Source organism: Micropterus dolomieu, linkage group LG08 (assembly GCF_021292245.1).
Source record: "Micropterus dolomieu isolate WLL.071019.BEF.003 ecotype Adirondacks linkage group LG08, ASM2129224v1, whole genome shotgun sequence".
Classification (NCBI taxonomy): domain Eukaryota; kingdom Metazoa; phylum Chordata; class Actinopteri; order Centrarchiformes; family Centrarchidae; genus Micropterus; species Micropterus dolomieu.
In genome coordinates, this window is record NC_060157.1 from 15,269,368 (window position 1) to 15,285,716 (window position 16,349).

The following is a 16,349-nucleotide window of genomic DNA, read 5'->3' on the forward strand; positions in this document are numbered from 1 at the left end:
AAAAAGTAAAGCAGTCTTTTCACAGTATCATTATTAGATGTAGGAGGATGATTTAAAGAGATACAAACCATGCATTTCCTTCTGCAACTAATTACTAAAAATATATACCACTATCGGTACAGAAAGTTTAAGAAATCAAAAATAAATTGGAGATAAAGTGAACCAATTAAAAACAAAGGCACCCAGGCTGTGGATGAAGCAAATTAGTGTAAAAGAAACAAGCCATTAAGTCTCTCAAAGGGAAACATCCTCACATTCCATTGTCTTCCATTATTTATTATGCAACAGGAAAATACAGCAATTAAAAAAATAATGAAGCTAAGAACCAGGTGTGGACGGGCTTATGGCACAGGAGCCGTTCCCTGGACTTGAGCCTGCTCTGACTATGTACAAGTATGAATGAACTACATGACCATACTTGGATGGAATGGACACTAGACAGGCACAGCCTGATCTCATCTCACATTCGTCACCATTTACTCACAGATCGAAATATAAACTACATCACTGCCCAAAAAGCAAGGCAGACGCTTTCAAATGAAGCAAGTCACATGTGTTAACACTAAAAGTGTATCTGCTTAATCCCATTCTAGCATGGCCACATAGTGTAGTGGGGTTGTGCAGGTGGACATGGACAACAAATTTATATTACATTTTTATATACAATGACATGGAGAGGGGCACAGTGGAAATTTGAGAGGGGTCTTCCTTTCTTAACGTGGTCAAAGGATGGCAAGATTTAGAGGACCCGGGACCTCTTGCTGGCCAGTGAACCATGCTAAAATAGAAAAAGGGAAAGGGCACAGTTAACGTTGTATCAAACATAACAATCTAACTGGGGCTCCAGCCAAACAATAACAAGCTGGAGTTTCTTTCTTTGACCTACCTTGGCCTGCTTGTAAAAGTGAGGGGCCAACTCAACCAACCAGGACGACTCAACAGCAGTCACATCACGCATGTAGTACTTTGATGTCTGCACCACTTCATTGAAAACCACCCTGGAAAGAAGAAAAATGCAAGATATTTTAAGTGTAGTTTTTTGGAAATGCCTTCAAGTAGCATAGAATAAAATATACTATAAATGTATGTAAATTCTCTGCATACCATATATGTACAAGAATAAGGGAGGAAAAGAAAGCCATGTTTATTGTACAAGACACCAAATTAGGAACAGTGCCGTACTGACCATTTTGGAGGCTTCTCTCCAAACAGCACAGAGTTGGGGTGGATATGAAGCTCGCGATCGTCTCGTAAAGTCCTGGCAGAGAAAATTAATGAGAGCGCATGTTCATGGGATTTAAAAGTGTGCAAAAACTGAAATAATTCCTTTGCTGGGCACCTAATAAAAGTATGACAAACAAAGACCACTCTCACCGGTAGGAGCCAGAATGGTGAATGCGGGCTGCGTTAGCGAAAAACCCAAACACAATGCACTTCAAGATCACATCAGGGTCACCTGTGCAAAAGAAGCAATGAACATGTGAAACTACCATTTTACTTTAGTCATGTATAAGATAGTGATGCAAAAGGTGTTGAGGGCAATCGAGACACGGTTATTAAACACTTGTTTTCATATTAAGATCACGTTTCATCAGAGAAAGGCATTTCATCTTACATTTATAAGATGAAAAACAACTAAAAACTCAGCTGATACGACCCCACATTTTACAGACAATAAACATGATGCATACATACCTTCGCTGGAAGTCCGTGGCACCTTAAACTTGTTCATGAGGCGGCGGAGCTGCTCTCGTACAGTCACGGCCCGCAGCAGTCCCTTGTAATTGAGGAAGTGTTCCTGACACCACTGGGAGCTCTTCTGGTGCTGCAGGACAGAGGAAAAGGTTTCACAGTCTTGATCAGAGTCAACTTTTTGCCTGACTTTTGCTGACTTCACAAGCCGCAAGTGTTCACTGTCACCTACTGAGCTTCATACATATAAAAGCACACACTGTACCTTAATGAACGCTTCATACACATTCAGCATGGTGAGGTGGTCTCCCTCAGCAACTGCAAATTTCCTGTGCTCTCGGGCCTGCAGGGTGAGATGAAAAAATGGCATAATTGCTATGCTGACAAAGCGTTTCTGACAAATACACAACACGCTCCCTTTTGAAAGCCTGTTTTCACTTACGGCAGCTTTCTTCTGATTGGGTGGCACAACAAATATATTCTGAATCTGCATCATCGCTGCTATGGTAACAATCTCTTTGGAGCAGCCAAAGTTTCCTGACTCTAGGAGCATCTTGGCAAACATGGGGCTGAGAGGAAACTCTGCCATCCGCACGCCCATGGGATCAGTCAAACGGCCGTAATGGTCCAGACCTGCCAAAAGACACGCAACTGGTTAAGATTCTGCATCATGCGCAAGGACACCTTAAGCTTGTAGATGCTTGCCGACACTGAATTTTGAACACTAGTCTCAAGTTGAAGGACGGTTTCCCATTTTACTTTACCACCCTTCTGACAGCCTTGTTTCTCACCTCCCAGAGCGTAGAGCAGCTCTAGAGCCTGAACCATAGTCTGAGCTGGAGGAGGCTGTGAAATGAAATTTGAAAAATGCATCTTAAGTTCAGCAATTATATTTTATTACTCTGAAAGACAGAATTAAGTGAGAATTGTGTGTATTCGGGAAGTCTTGTCATCAAATGTTTTAAAGTAGTGACTCTGTTGATCTATTAGTTTCTATGCATTTCTTCCCCAGAGGCCATTCTCGCTAATTAAAATGTGAAGTACAATTCCTTTCACAGTGGGGGAACTCATCACAGCCACCCGGTGGATGCAAAGTGAACAACTCACAGAAAGAAAGCTGAACCGCAGCACGTTGTCAATGCCTAATGCTTTGAGCTGCAGGATGACAGGGGCCAAATTGGTGCGCTGCATCTCTGGCACAGTAGAGGCAGGCAGTTTCTCAAAGTCCTCCTCTGGTGAAATGAACAGAGGCAATAAGAAACACAGGAGGAGGAAGATAAAGTGTGACAGAAAAAAAACAGGCACAATTCCTCCCACAGACGGCATTCTACAACACTTCTTCTCACACGCTCACACATACCTGTGTATAGTCTGAAGCATTTCCCGGGCCGGTTTCGTCCGGCTCTCCCAGCTCTCTGGCTGGCTGAAGCCTTGGAAATGGGAGTGACCACCAGCGATTCAATGGCGGTGCGAGGATTATAGGCTCGCAGCTTCACAAAAGCACAATCGATGACAAACACAACTCCATTTATAGTGATGGAGGTCTCAGCTATGTTAGTGGCCACCACAACCTGGACGAAACATAAGACAGGAATAAGTCATGCGTTTCGTATATTACACTAGTGCTGATCACTCTCAAAATGTACTATAATGGATGGCTTCACTTCCTTGATTCCAACATAATATAGCTGATTTACCTGCAATAGAGGCCATTTATAGATGTCATAATGTTTGTGTGTTATTTTATATATAGCTTAAAATACTAGTAAAATATAAGGCCTTGATGAGAGATGCAAAATAATAGACAGTGATAAATGGATTTCCATGGCATCAAATTTTCTAGTTCCAAGAGTAGAAATTAATCCACTGGAGTCAATGTTAAGAGTTTTAATCTTTTAGTATGTTTTGCTGAAGTGGTTCCAGACCTTGGAATCGCCGCCCGCATCTCCAATTTGTTCAGCCATTCAAATGGAATGATACGCGTGAAATCAAACAGCAATTCAATCGGATTATCAGCATACTATTTGGTATTGCTTGGATATTGGAATATATAATAGTGGAAATGTAAACAGACTATGAAATTACAGTACATTGGATTAACGCACAAAAATGTACCTTGCGAACAGAGGGGGGCAGCCTCTCAAAGACTTTCATCTGCTCAGCGTAAGGTAGACCGGAATACATGGGCAAAATTCTCAGGTGTTTCTTCATGCCATATCGTGAAAGAGACCTGGCCTGGTCCTGCAGAAGGGACACCACTTTCTCCACCTCATCCTGAGGGGGGAAATATGAGAGCCGATGACAAGAAGATGATTAAAACAAAAATGACAACAAACAGCATTATCATATCAAATAAACGTTGAGTAGTATTTGATACGGTCACAAACCTGCCCAGTAAGAAAAGCCAGGACATCTCCGTCGTCCTCTGTCTCATGGATCTTCAGCACTGTCTCCACTGTGGCCTTCACATAGTCTGGGACAGGACTGAGGACAAACAGAAGACACTTAAGAATTAAAAACAAATGCGTACATTATGCACCATTTCCTCAAACTGGATTACATTTGTCGACTACCTGACAGTGTAGAAGACGTCCACTGGAAAGGTGCGTCCCTCCACTGTCAGAATGCCACACGTGTCCTTGTTAGGATCCCCGGACTCGTTCAGGTTGAAGAAGTCGTGGAATTTCTTCAGATGACGGTAATATTACAGTTAGAGAAGGGAACTTTAATGAGGCATTACAGGTAGTACACTGTATAAAAAAACGGTTACACAACTTGCAGAAGAGTGATTTGAGAATTAATACAAAGTAACATTTGCAAGTTAAAATAGCAGGGCTTATATTTACAATGGCAGCTAAAATTTCAGATATTTTGATAAGCAAAGAAATACTCTTGCTGCCCTCAATCTGCCATTTTAATAAAGATGCAACTTACTACTGCAGTATAACTAAATCATTTGCATGTGTAGATAAAAGCCTTTAAGCAGAAAGTACAGTAGATGTCTGATTTGGCATTTCAGCTGACTTGTTTAATGCTGAGCACAGTCGTGGCCCGATTGTGTCTCTTTTATCAGTGCATCGCCGATGTCAGTACAATGTGATCTGACCTGACATCAACTTTTTCCACTGTCTGTCTTTGTTTCTCCCTCCCCACTAATGAAGCAATAATCTGCTCATCTTAATGATGCAGTCACCTTGGCATCCAGTGTGGCAGAGGCCACAATCAGCCGCAGGTCTCGCCGCTTTTTCTGAATCTAGCGAAGGATCAGAGGACACAAAAGAATGGGAACAGAGGGGCAGAGTAGGGGGGTTAAAAATGGAAAAGACGTCACGGCTGGTAAAGTACGAAATACGAAAGTTGATTTTGTTCCACTGACAGAATCAGCTAGAATTACCTTCTTTAGTAGACCAATGGCTATGTCTGTATACAGGGTTCTCTCATGTGCTTCATCTAGCATCAACACACTGAGGATAACAGCACAATAGAAAACACTAGAGTGAATCAAACCCAGGTCACAGCAGGAAAAGCACAGGTGTAGGTGACAAAACTAATAACGGCTGAATTCCATTTAGCTGCTTCAGTTTCGGGGTCCTAGTATTGTTCATGCTGGCTCTTCTGTCACACTGCCATGGCCTACTAGGACACGTCAATGGAACAGAGCCTTTGTTATTGTTATTAGCAGCACCTGTGCTTTTTTCTCCCAAGTCAGAATATCTGCTGTGAAAACAGCCTACATCATGCCTTAATTACGATCTTGTACCTGTATTTTTTCAAAAGAGGATCAGCCATCATCTCCCGCACCAGCATGCCATCTGTAAGGAACTGAAGCGCACAGGCACAGTTAAGTACGCAAGGGAAGTGCTGCTTATAATGAAGACTTCACACACATGGTGGGGCGGGGGGAATACCTTGATCCTGGTGGCGTGGGGATCAGAGCAGTCATCAAACCGGATGGTGTAGCCCACCTCATGTCCCAGCAGGGCCCCCCGCTCCTCTGCTACACGGTTAGCTACCTAACAGCAGGAAATATAGGAAAATTTAGAATTTGAAGCAGGCGTGTGTCCTTTAGTGTCAACTAAATATCTAGGAGTAAAATGACATTGGCAAACGGTGACAGTGCAGAGCGGCAGCAGTACATCAGCAGAGGTCTTACAGAGATAGCGGCCACACGTCGAGGCTGTGTCACTCCAATCACCTTCCCCTCCGCCGCCCAGCCAGCCTCCAGCAGGTACTGAAAGGAGTCGGATGAAAAGAGAAGGCAGATCAAAAAAAGGGAGGGGAGTACAAAGCCTGAGATAGATACACTGATGTTGCAGAACAGCAGACTCTGCATAAATTAAAAACCCTAGCTGATGTGGTCCAAACCCAGCTTTTCGTCCTTAATTTTTTATTTTTTTTTTTAAAAAGAGGCCACTAAGCATCAAGACAAGGTCATGTGAAACCACTATGGGAGTTACACCACATGAAGGGTACCAGTCCTCACTGCGGCAATGGTGTTCCTTTAACTGTTATGTCTTGTGCATGTGTGACTTTTAAAGTATATTTTTCCCTTTTTCAGAGAAGCCAAACAATAAATGATATACAGAAGTTCTCACTGTTTTAAAACAGTTTTTTTAGTAGTGCCAAAATGTTGCGTGGCCTAAATTATACTAACCTGTGGTATCTGTGTTGTCTTCCCACATCCTGTCTCACCAACTATGATGACAGTCTGGTAGCTCTCCACCAAGTATAAGATGTTGTTTCTGTGCTGGATGGGAAACAATTAACAGAAAAAGTTAATGAACAATTAAACATGACTGCCAGACCCACGTTCTACCCACTCACCATACCCTAACATTCATGCATGTTTAGAGGCGTTGGGAAACCTTGAAAACGGGGAGCTTCTGCCGCTGCTTCTCTATGGAGAGGGCGGTGTGCGGGTTGAAGATGATGGGGGAGCCGGTGGTCTCTGTGTTGAGCTCGCGCTCCTCCGAGATCCCCGGTGCCTCAGACCCTGGGGCAGAGCAGATGGCGAAGGTGAAGATAAGATGTTTTATTTAAACCTAAGCAGGCTGAGGATTTAAAGGGATGACAGCCAGGGTTTAGTGCAGTGCAGTGCAGTGCCGTGACGTGAAGGACCTATAGGGGATGAAAGCCCTCCACGAGTGCCATTTTGATCGCGTGTATTCATGCAGCGTGTCGTACTTTCTGCCTCAAAGCCTGTATGTTTTTATTTTGGCAGATTACACTTTGATTCCGCAGAGCTAACGTTACCCGAGCTGAACTGAACTGGCTGCAGAGATCACGCAGCGGCCGTGAACCCGGCTGCAGACAAACAGAGACCGAGTGAACTATATTAGCATCTGTACGTTAATAAAAATAAACCCGAAAAAAGCACAGCAAGTGTCTAATTTATGCATTTTTTTCGTACTTACCCGGCTTCCAAAATTTCATCGTGGAAAGGGGAGCCGCCATCTTAGCCACTACGTCACATTTTTTTTTTTCTTCTTTTTTGTAGGTGACGTCACCACCCGGACTTTCTTCCCAGATTTTATGAATGATGTCAATGCGTTTGAAAACAGCTGCAACTGCAAGTTCAAGTGGGGTGAAATTCATTCTTTTCCAGCAGGTGTCAACAAATTCCAAATAGAAAAATACATACACACACATCTCTAGCAGCAAAACACGAGTCAAAAATAAATTACAGACAAAGATAAAAGCAGTATGAGGGAAAAGAAGACAAAGGGATGTTAAGTCATGAAATGAAATCAATGTTCTCATATCTCATAACCAGTGCTGGAGAGTAACTTTGTACTTACTCAAGTACTGTACTTAAGTATCATTTTGATGTACATGAAGCCTGCTTCACTTCCATTTAGTACTAGTTTATTCTTATTTCATTTTTGAGAGAAATATTGTACTTTTTATTCCACTACATATATCTGACAGCTATTGTCACTTTGAAGATTAGGGTTTTACATACAAATAGTATAGTCAGCTCACAAAATATGATGCAACAAACAGAAAAATAAGTTGTTATAATTAGCTTAACAAGCTACATTAAAATGTTGCTTACACAGTAATTATCAGTTATAATGATCCAATAATAAACTTCTTGAGGCACAGGCACATTCTACCATCCAAAAGTACTTTTACTTTTAATACTTTAAGTACATCTTGCTGCTCATTATGTTGTACTTCAAATGCAATACTTTTAACTTGTAAGGGATTCTTTTTAATTGTGTGGTATTACTACTTCTACTCAAGTAAAATATCTCAACACTTCTTCCGCCACTGCTCATAACTTTAATATTGTATCTGATTTACAGGTATTTTGATTCTGTCATTTGATGTCTATTGTCTGTTTTTGTTTTGCTGGAAGAAATGGGTTTCCATTACATGGAGACAGCAAAAAGCAAACTAGGGTATACATTGCAGTACAATGCATTTCAATAAATGGGAACTATGCTTCTTAGCAGCACCAGCACACAGTCATATGCAAAAGCACATGCTCATTTAACAAACACTGAATGAATCATATGACAGCACAATAGAATTTCTTCTACATTTCAATAAAAAAAAAAACAATCTCTTTGAAAATGGAGGCCAAATAAAGCCCATGTTTAATGATTCCCAAAAGATTTGATCAGAAAATACAATCCTTTCAAACACCAGCTGCGTATCTAATAAAACAGTGTCATTACAAGAACTGTTGTTAAAAGTTTGTCACTATAAAATACTGAGAAATGTTACATCAAACAAGATATAACATAAAGTACAAATAAATCAGTGTAATACAAGGTGGATTTGACAAAAAGGGACATTGTACAGAATTTTACAGACACTTTTAAATTAATTTCAAAACAACAGGTAAGACTTTGATCTGGAAGCTACGTGCTAGAAAAAAAATTAATTTAAATTATATCTACACTTCTAATTCCATTAATAAATGGCTTCTAGATATACGAACAGTAAGTCATGGCAGTGCACAGACCACTTTTTAGCTTCAATCTGAACATTTGCATCTGAAAATGGCATGCATCGTCTCCTCCCTCTTTGCTTTGAGGAAATTGTTTGACTGGACAGATGACTTAGATGGTTATTAGCTCCGGACTGAAGTGACAGCGCATTGATACTACTGGCAGATACTAGCATCGGGATTGAAGATCAGCTGATACGTGCATCTTACCACCGGCATTTGTTTTTGACATTTAAAAATCAGTACAGCTGTGGTTAGCTACAGTTTGTCACATTTGTTGGACACCAGACCCTTTAGAAGAAATAACTGACAGATTTCATTAAGAAAGGTGTTTATATCCAGGGACAAAAAACACAAAAAAAAAACAAAAAAAAAAAAAAACATGCAGCTCTGATTCGCCTATCAATATTTCCTGAAAACAGATCGTCCTCCAGCCTTAAAACCATACTGACACATAGCGTAGCTACCTATCATGTGCATTACTGCCATGGCACCTTTCAAGTAATTATTTTGTCAGGCCCAGATTGTTTTCTCAAAAAAGCAAACATAATTTTGGAGTGAACTTTCAGACAGGTGATTTAACAGCGAGGCCTCTCAATTAATCCTTTAGTGTTCATTTTATAATCTAATATGGTGTGTTTTGTCTCTCAATTAAAAAAGTAACACTTCACACTAATGATTTTATTGGACCCTAATGACTATATAATTAGACTGCTTTTATTGCCCATTTCCTGTCACTTAAATGTCCAGCTCATGAGCAGTAAAGTGGGATGAATTCATACTGGCTGTTGTCACATCACTCTTCTAAAGCAGAAGAAAGGCCTGTAGTAAACCAATGAAGAATCCTTACTCTGATTTACATCTAGGTACTGTTCCATGATAAATAAAACTGTAACCAATCTCAGCTTAACTACTTGCTTTCCAGATTCATTAAGTGTTTTGTCAGATGAATTAAGTGACTAAGGAAATATAACAAATGGGGAGTGTAATGGAGGGGTGCCTTAAAAATGACCCCCCCCCCCAAATTAGAGAGATGTACAGTATGTGAACATGTTCATCATGGTGGTCTCGCAGGATCTTGTTAATCAAACTAGGATTCCCATGATGCCCTGCGGACTGAAAAGTCATACTGTATGTAGGTGCGTTGACATCCTTCAAGCCATGGAGTTCCTTTGTCTTGACAATTTACTTCAACAGAAATGTTTGTATTTAGTGTCCTATGGGTTCCTCTCAGTCATAATGTAGGGCTGTGTAAAAGATTATCCACACCACCTGGTAAAAGAGAGAAAAAAAAAAATAAATAGAACACACGACCCATTAGGCACTAATGATAAAATCATATGCTTCACAGACAGCAGTCATTTCATAGCACAGTGAACTCATTACAAACAGACTAATGACAGGCGTAATTAACACAAAACACTTACTCCAAACTCTGCCATCTGATCTTTAAATTTAAGACAGCGCTTACTATACATTGTACAATAACAACTGTACCACATCAACTTTCTGGAAGGTCAGGTGGTGCAATGAACACCTGGTCAACTGTAGTGCTACGATTTAAACAGAAAATAAAAGACATTTCATCAAATTACTTCACTCAGCTGCGTCACTCTTGTGTTTTGAAAATGTAGGAAAACGATTAACAAGCTTAAAAAAGAAACTTCCCTGGCCACCAGTTGTGGTCGGGGAAAAGACAACATAGATACCACTTTTTCAAAGTGAGTTAGAGCTATCCATGTTTTCTTTTGGCAGTAGCATTACGCCAGCTTGCCAGTGTATTCTGACACCATTTCAAGTCGTATCCCAATTAGCTGCAGAGGCTCTAAATAGACCACAAGCGGACTTGTCTCCACAACCAAAGATTTCACCACATTCAGTCTGGTACAGCCCAAAATCGCACAGTGTAAAAGGGTCATTAGAGGTGTGATTTCATTCTCAGTTGGTGTTCACACATGTGAAGTATTGCTCTGTGTGTGAACTGTGTCTGTTACTGATGCAGTGAACCACAAAGTCTTAAGAATCTCTAAATAAACTTTTCATTTAAATGTTGGACTAGTTTTAAATTTTGAAATATGAGACATTAAAATTCCCTAAAATGTCCATTCGTGAATTTACTATTACTAATTTAAAGATAAAGATCCCCCTGTTTCAAAAATACAACATTCATATACAACAAGACAACACACTGGACATGAAAAAGTGTTTAGCAATCTCACATAGACTTTACACTAAGTCATGTTTCAATTAAAGCACTGAAACAAGCATAAGATGTCACTGTAAAATTTGTAAATCATTTCCACCCAAAACAGTGGTGCTACTCAACTGAATCTGACATCCAGTGTGTATTAACTATCATTTAGGATACTCGTCTTTGTACCGTCTGTGTCAACACAGACACAAGTGGGACATATTTTTATCTAAAGACAGCCTAAACGAATTTTGCACATTTTGCAAAAAGCGTGTATGTTTCCAGAAATATTAGCATCCCCACCAGAAACAGAGCAAAAGATGTCATGAAGCCTTCTTTGGTGAGTTCCCATGTGCCACCATACTCTTCCTCATCAATCTGCTGAAAGCTGCTGAAGTATACATACAGGACACCGGCGTTGATGATGCAGAATCTAACAAGGAAAACACACAATGAGGTTAACGTTTCAGGGTTTTCTTTGGTGCACTGAATTACGAAGAGACCTCTGGGCTCTGTTAAAGATGTAAGGTTGGGGCAGGCTGTACAGATTACTTACATAGCTATTCCCAGGAATCCTTTCAACGGTGCAACACCCCATATCACACCAAGGATTATTGCAATTATTTGCCGTAGCCAGTAAATCACATCTAAAAACTCGTCCTGTGAAAGAAAATACAGAAACTCGATTGAAATTATGTAATGCCAATGCTGACTAGAAAATACCACACATGCACCCATTAGGTTTCTATACTGGATTAAAATACCCTTCATTTCATGTTCTTCTTCTGATGTTTCCTATGTTATCAAGCACCCCTACTATGGAACCAGGTCCCAGTTTGGGTTCATGAATCAGACAACCACCATTTTTAGGAGTAGATTTAAGACTTTTCTGTTAGATAAAGCTTTTAGTTAAGGAAGGATTATATTAAGTATTTTATGTATTTATTATGTATTATATCATGCTCCTTTATATATGTATTTTATTCCAGTGTATTTTGTAAAGCAGGACAATGTCATTTGGTGATTTTGCACTTTAAATAAACTTGATTGATTGACTGATTGATTAATTGATATGTAGGAAAATTATTTTAAGGAGTGCATATTATGGAAAACCATCTCCGAGCCTAGCCCTGATGCAGGTAATCAGGGCTAGTCCAACTAGTGCCTTCAACAGAAAACAAACACATGTTATGGACATAAGAGGAATGCATAATGTTTTGACTCAACAGCAGGAGTCTGGTTCTCCTTCGAAAAGCATCTCTCCTGGCGCGGACCTCTGTGCTGTGGCTTAGGGCTTCATTTAGGTAAACTCCGCTTAAAGGTTAAGTGTCGTTGAGATGACAGGTGGGGTTCAAGTTATGGCAGGGTGTAATACAAACTGATGGGGACACTTTAAGACAATAAGCTTGACAGAGTGACAATTAATAAGCCAATAAACAGTAAATTAACTGAAAATTATTTAATTTTTCAAAGCAAATTCTTTTTTTTTTTATATTCTCAGGTTCCAGTCTCTCAAACTAACATTTTAAAGATTACACAGTTAATCAATAAATTTAATAATAGAAGAGAATATTGTGGCAGATTAGAAAAAGGTATTTCATTTACCTAACCCCTAAATTCAATGTGTAAGGATTATAAAAATCCAACCCATTTACATGTCGTAGATCCAATATCTTGTTTTAAACTGTAAGTTAGTCCAACCCGCCGAGACAATTAACCGTAGAGGTATATAACATTTCAATATATTTCAAACCAGATTAATCTTTAGCATGGCAGCTAGCTCCAGATTAGCCGTCTTTATGAACACCTGTCAAGAAATTAAGTTAGGTGCACAGGTAACTTTGGAGCAACTAAAAGAGACTTCAAAAATGTACTGCCTGGGCTACATTTTAAAAGGGGGTGACAGACTGACCTTCTCTTCCCAAACAGCGTTACTGTTGAAGGCTTTGCTCCATGTGGACTGTTTTACACCCCCATTCAGCAGATGACTTTCTTCTTTCCGCTTTATACTGCTCGTCATTCTTTGCTGTTTCCTTCGGCTCCAGACGTTGAAAAGTTAAGTATCTAAAATCGGAAGACACCTCAAGCTAGAGTTCAGTCTCTAGCGTTGACTAGGGGAAGAAACTACTGGGGAATATTTGAAGGTATTAAGGGAATGTGCGCTCCGCTGATCTGACAGATTTCCAGTCGCTAGCCGAAGAAGGCTGTCTGAGCATGCGCAATGTTGTTTGACCCCAGCCACCAACAGCCAATAAGAGAGTGCGACGTTTCTGCGCTGCCACAGCCAGACAGCGCAGAGAAATCTACAACGATCCCCAGTGGTCAAAGTCTGTAATTTCAATCTCAACCATGGCCAAGTACAGTACTGCCACAGCAGGTTTACAACTCAGTATGTAATAACAAATGGTTTTCACATTACGACATATAGTATTCTATAATGAAAGAAAAACTAGCACAAAAATATTTGTTGTCTTACTATAAGCCAAATGAATAAATAAATATGTCTTGCCTTGTTATGGCAAGAAATAGTAGATCATGATAGTTATACATCTCCATCCAGGCACAAAGCATTTCCACAAATATTATATATAAGGTCTGGAAAGAAATTATAATTTTCTCAATTAATCTATTTTTCATTTTGGTCTCTAAAAAATCTAGTTTTTTTGTTTACATTTAGTTCAGAATCAGTAAGTGGTTATATTTGACTTATATTCTTAAAAAACAAGACTGAAAACAATTAATAGTTTCAGCTCTACATTATAAACATATCTCAAAAGGGTGACAATAAGCAATGGGTGTCCAGTTTAAAGTCTGTTGGATAATAAAAGTAATCACCAGTAATGGGTGAGAAAAGCAGTACGATTGATGTGACAAAACCCAGAAAGAAAAAGAAATAGAGGAAGACAAAAGTAAGGAAATTAATAAATATTAAATACATTTTGATTTTTAAAATAAGATGAAATATACCGAAGTTTACCAATATAATGCAATGGTAGAAATAAGAAAAGAGATCAAATACAAATCAAAAACAGCAGGTTTTGAAAGAGCTCCATATGGTTAAATGTGTTGCTCCATGGTTTTCCCTCAGGCTGTGACATTAGTTTGCCGCTTTCATGGCAGTGTCAGTTTTTGTGCACCCAGGAAGTACTGAATTTATTTTTTTATTTCAATTTTCTCTCTCATTCTATCTCAGCCCCTATATCAGTTATTATTCAACAAGTGGCTCATGTTGAATGGAAATTATATCTGGCATGGACTGCTGTCAAAACATTTATATATTGCAAACTTCCTTTTATGTGAAGCTGCTGCCTGTAAATAAATGTGTAAATGTCACTGAAATGTTGTTTGCTATGGTCAAGGATTTCATTAAATCCCATAAAACGTCATGTGAGCTGTGCATCTTTTGTGGCGTCAAAACATACACAGCTGTTCGGCAGATTTAAATGTAGTTCCCAACCTGAGGGTCGGGACCCCTCCAAGGTTTTGAAAGAGAGATAAATCTGAGAGATCTTGAGATTATTAATAGGACAGGAAAGAGGAAAACTGATATTTAGATTTTTCTCCTTCTGACTTTTCCCTAATCTTTGCTTAGCCTATTTAATGTGAAATACTGGAAAGTTTGACTTCTTCAGGCTGCTAAAGTTTATTCAAATAAAGCATTATTTAATTTTAAGGGGTCACCAGACAAGAAAAGATAGAACCACTTAGTTAGAGGCTACAAATATATGCACAAAGGTTTTATATTCTGACATCCAGTTTTCTTGAAATAGTAGCACGTTTAGCTCCAGGTTTTATTTAAACAAACAGACCATTAATGGATGTTTGCTGACATTATATTTCATTGCATTGAACACTAACCTCTCTTTTGGCAGATATTTCTGTCGTTCTCTCTGTTGTCCAGCAGAGGGATTCATTTATGATGTCGAGTGTCACTTACTGAAAGGCTTTTCTGCAGTAGCTCCATGCTCTCCCGATCAGCGCTCTGATTTGAGAGGACCACAACTGCTTGACCTTAACTGAAATTATATATTACTTAATTAACTAGTGGACTATAATGTGATTAGACTGATTCACTATCTGGTTCTAACATAGTCCCAGTCTTAAAGCCAGTTGGACAAATATGAAAAAATTATTTCTGTAATGAGATTTGATGAAATAAGAGAAAGCACTGAAAAGAAACTTGCTTTGATACAAGAGAGCAGGTCCCCAATATGATGTCACATATGGGAATGAAGCTAAAATTAAATATGATAGCAATACAGTGCAGACTTTTATTTGTTATGAAACACTCTTGTGTCCCTCATTTCAGAATGGATTCTGATGATATTTTAAAATATTTCTCAGCCCTAGGACACAAGTACCTGTATGTATTTTGTTGTGATATCAGGAGTAATATGCTGCAATCTAAACACTCATAAGTACATTCTTAACCACCAAGATTTGAGATACCGTAAATGTATTTCATTTTCACTTTTGAGTCTTAAACTTGACCTACTAATCATCATCCTGAATGAGTCATTCAGGAAGATGTGGGGGCTGTGTCATCATCTTTAATTTGAATCTAATTGCATGCATGCGTAATAAGCATAGCTTAATGGAAAATCAATAACAGTCTTAGAATAGTCTCATATTATGTGATTGCAATGCTCAGTAGTAAGTTTGCAGTTATACTCGCTCTGCTGTAACAAATATATGGAAAGCTCTGTCTGTTGTGAAAATAACATTCCTATGAGAAATGGTGGAAAGAAACCACATGAGCTCTCGCTACTGTGACCGAGAAGCTTTTTTATTTCCATATCTTTTGTAGAAGGCCCACAGTTGATTCTAAGATGTTCCTTTAATTTAGTTCTTCAGAACTGAAGAAGCTCCTCCAATGTCTGAGGTTTTCAATCAATGCTCTGGGGCCCCAAAAGAGCCCCAGGTTCACTGTGTGTCAGCTGGTTTTCGGTAGTTTGATTTCTTGCAAATTTGCACCACTCAATTAGAATATCAACTGGATACTGTATTCTTACATAATCCTGTGGCCCTATCTATTAGAGTGGCCATGAGTCGAAATCTGGCTTCAGCGCCTTTATTTCTTTAGTTTAGATCATGTGGTCACATTGCTCATTTGTCAAATGAAAGTTGTGTTCCATTAAATTAAGCTGACACACAGAAAATCTGAACTCGAGTAGTAGGCTTTTTCAGTACATGAATACTGAAAGATGGAACCTGGAGGCAACAAGGAAAAAACAGCAAGGTTCATTACAAACTGAACAAGTGATGACCAGTTATTTTTAAAATATTTTTTCATATGATCATAGGGTTATGAGCTGTCCTTATGTATAGTAGGTTACCCGTTTGGGTGTTTGGCAGTGGCCGGGGGTTGGATGGGATATAAACTTTTGACATAGGCCTACTGTTTGTACTATCTCTTTAAGAGAGGTCACCTGGGAGGGGGGGACAGGTGTGAATGGCTGTAACGTTCTGTTTCACCGGGACTGGGGAAGCTTTTGTCTTCTTTTTAAA

The 16,349-nt window shown here is 39.3% G+C and overlaps 2 protein-coding genes across 3 annotated transcripts; both read right to left on the reverse strand.

Annotated features, from left to right (window-relative positions):
• Window positions 1-260: 260 nt before the first annotated feature.
• dhx35 (DEAH-box helicase 35) lies at window positions 261-7,262 on the reverse strand. Of its 2 annotated transcripts, none has more exons than XM_046057168.1 (21): window positions 7,107-7,262; window positions 6,558-6,685; window positions 6,347-6,439; window positions 5,846-5,923; window positions 5,601-5,705; window positions 5,453-5,514; window positions 5,087-5,156; window positions 4,886-4,945; window positions 4,266-4,378; window positions 4,080-4,176; window positions 3,808-3,966; window positions 3,053-3,263; window positions 2,800-2,924; window positions 2,484-2,538; window positions 2,135-2,325; window positions 1,958-2,035; window positions 1,696-1,825; window positions 1,375-1,456; window positions 1,187-1,258; window positions 887-998; window positions 261-778 (listed from the first exon to the last, which is right to left on the reverse strand). In XM_046057168.1, the coding sequence occupies exons 1-21, from the start codon at window positions 7,144-7,146 to the stop codon at window positions 740-742; spliced, it is 2,100 nt and encodes a 699-aa protein (XP_045913124.1). In that variant the 5' UTR covers window positions 7,147-7,262; the 3' UTR covers window positions 261-739. The 2 variants fall into 2 exon arrangements, with proteins under 2 accessions (XP_045913124.1, XP_045913125.1); XM_046057169.1 differs by lacking the exon at window positions 7,107-7,262 and adding an exon at window positions 6,811-6,877.
• A 1,001-nt stretch (window positions 7,263-8,263) lies between these two features.
• On the reverse strand, window positions 8,264-13,068 carry rab5if (RAB5 interacting factor). The gene is made up of 4 exons (XM_046057460.1): window positions 12,754-13,068; window positions 11,398-11,501; window positions 11,145-11,274; window positions 8,264-9,922 (listed from the first exon to the last, which is right to left on the reverse strand). The coding sequence occupies exons 1-4, from the start codon at window positions 12,859-12,861 to the stop codon at window positions 9,881-9,883; spliced, it is 384 nt and encodes a 127-aa protein (XP_045913416.1). The 5' UTR covers window positions 12,862-13,068; the 3' UTR covers window positions 8,264-9,880.
• Window positions 13,069-16,349: the final 3,281 nt, after the last annotated feature.

Coding starts and splice junctions, on each gene's coding strand:
- dhx35 (XM_046057169.1), bottom strand. CDS start 6,862: ATGAATACACGCGATCAAAATGGCACTCGTGGAGGGCTTTCATCCCCT. Junction 5,706..5,845: donor GACGTGTGGCCGCTATCTCT/GTAAGACCTCTG, acceptor TCCTGCTGTTAG/GTAGCTAACCGTGTAGCAGA. Junction 2,925..3,052: donor ATGCTTCAGACTATACACAG/GTATGTGTGAGC, acceptor TCATTTCACCAG/AGGAGGACTTTGAGAAACTG.
- rab5if (XM_046057460.1), bottom strand. CDS start 12,861: ATGACGAGCAGTATAAAGCGGAAAGAAGAAAGTCATCTGCTGAATGGG. Junction 11,502..12,753: donor ACGCTGTTTGGGAAGAGAAG/GTCAGTCTGTCA, acceptor TTTCTTTCACAG/GACGAGTTTTTAGATGTGAT. Junction 9,923..11,144: donor CATCTTTTGCTCTGTTTCTG/GTGGGGATGCTA, acceptor CTCTTTTACCAG/GTGGTGTGGATAATCTTTTA.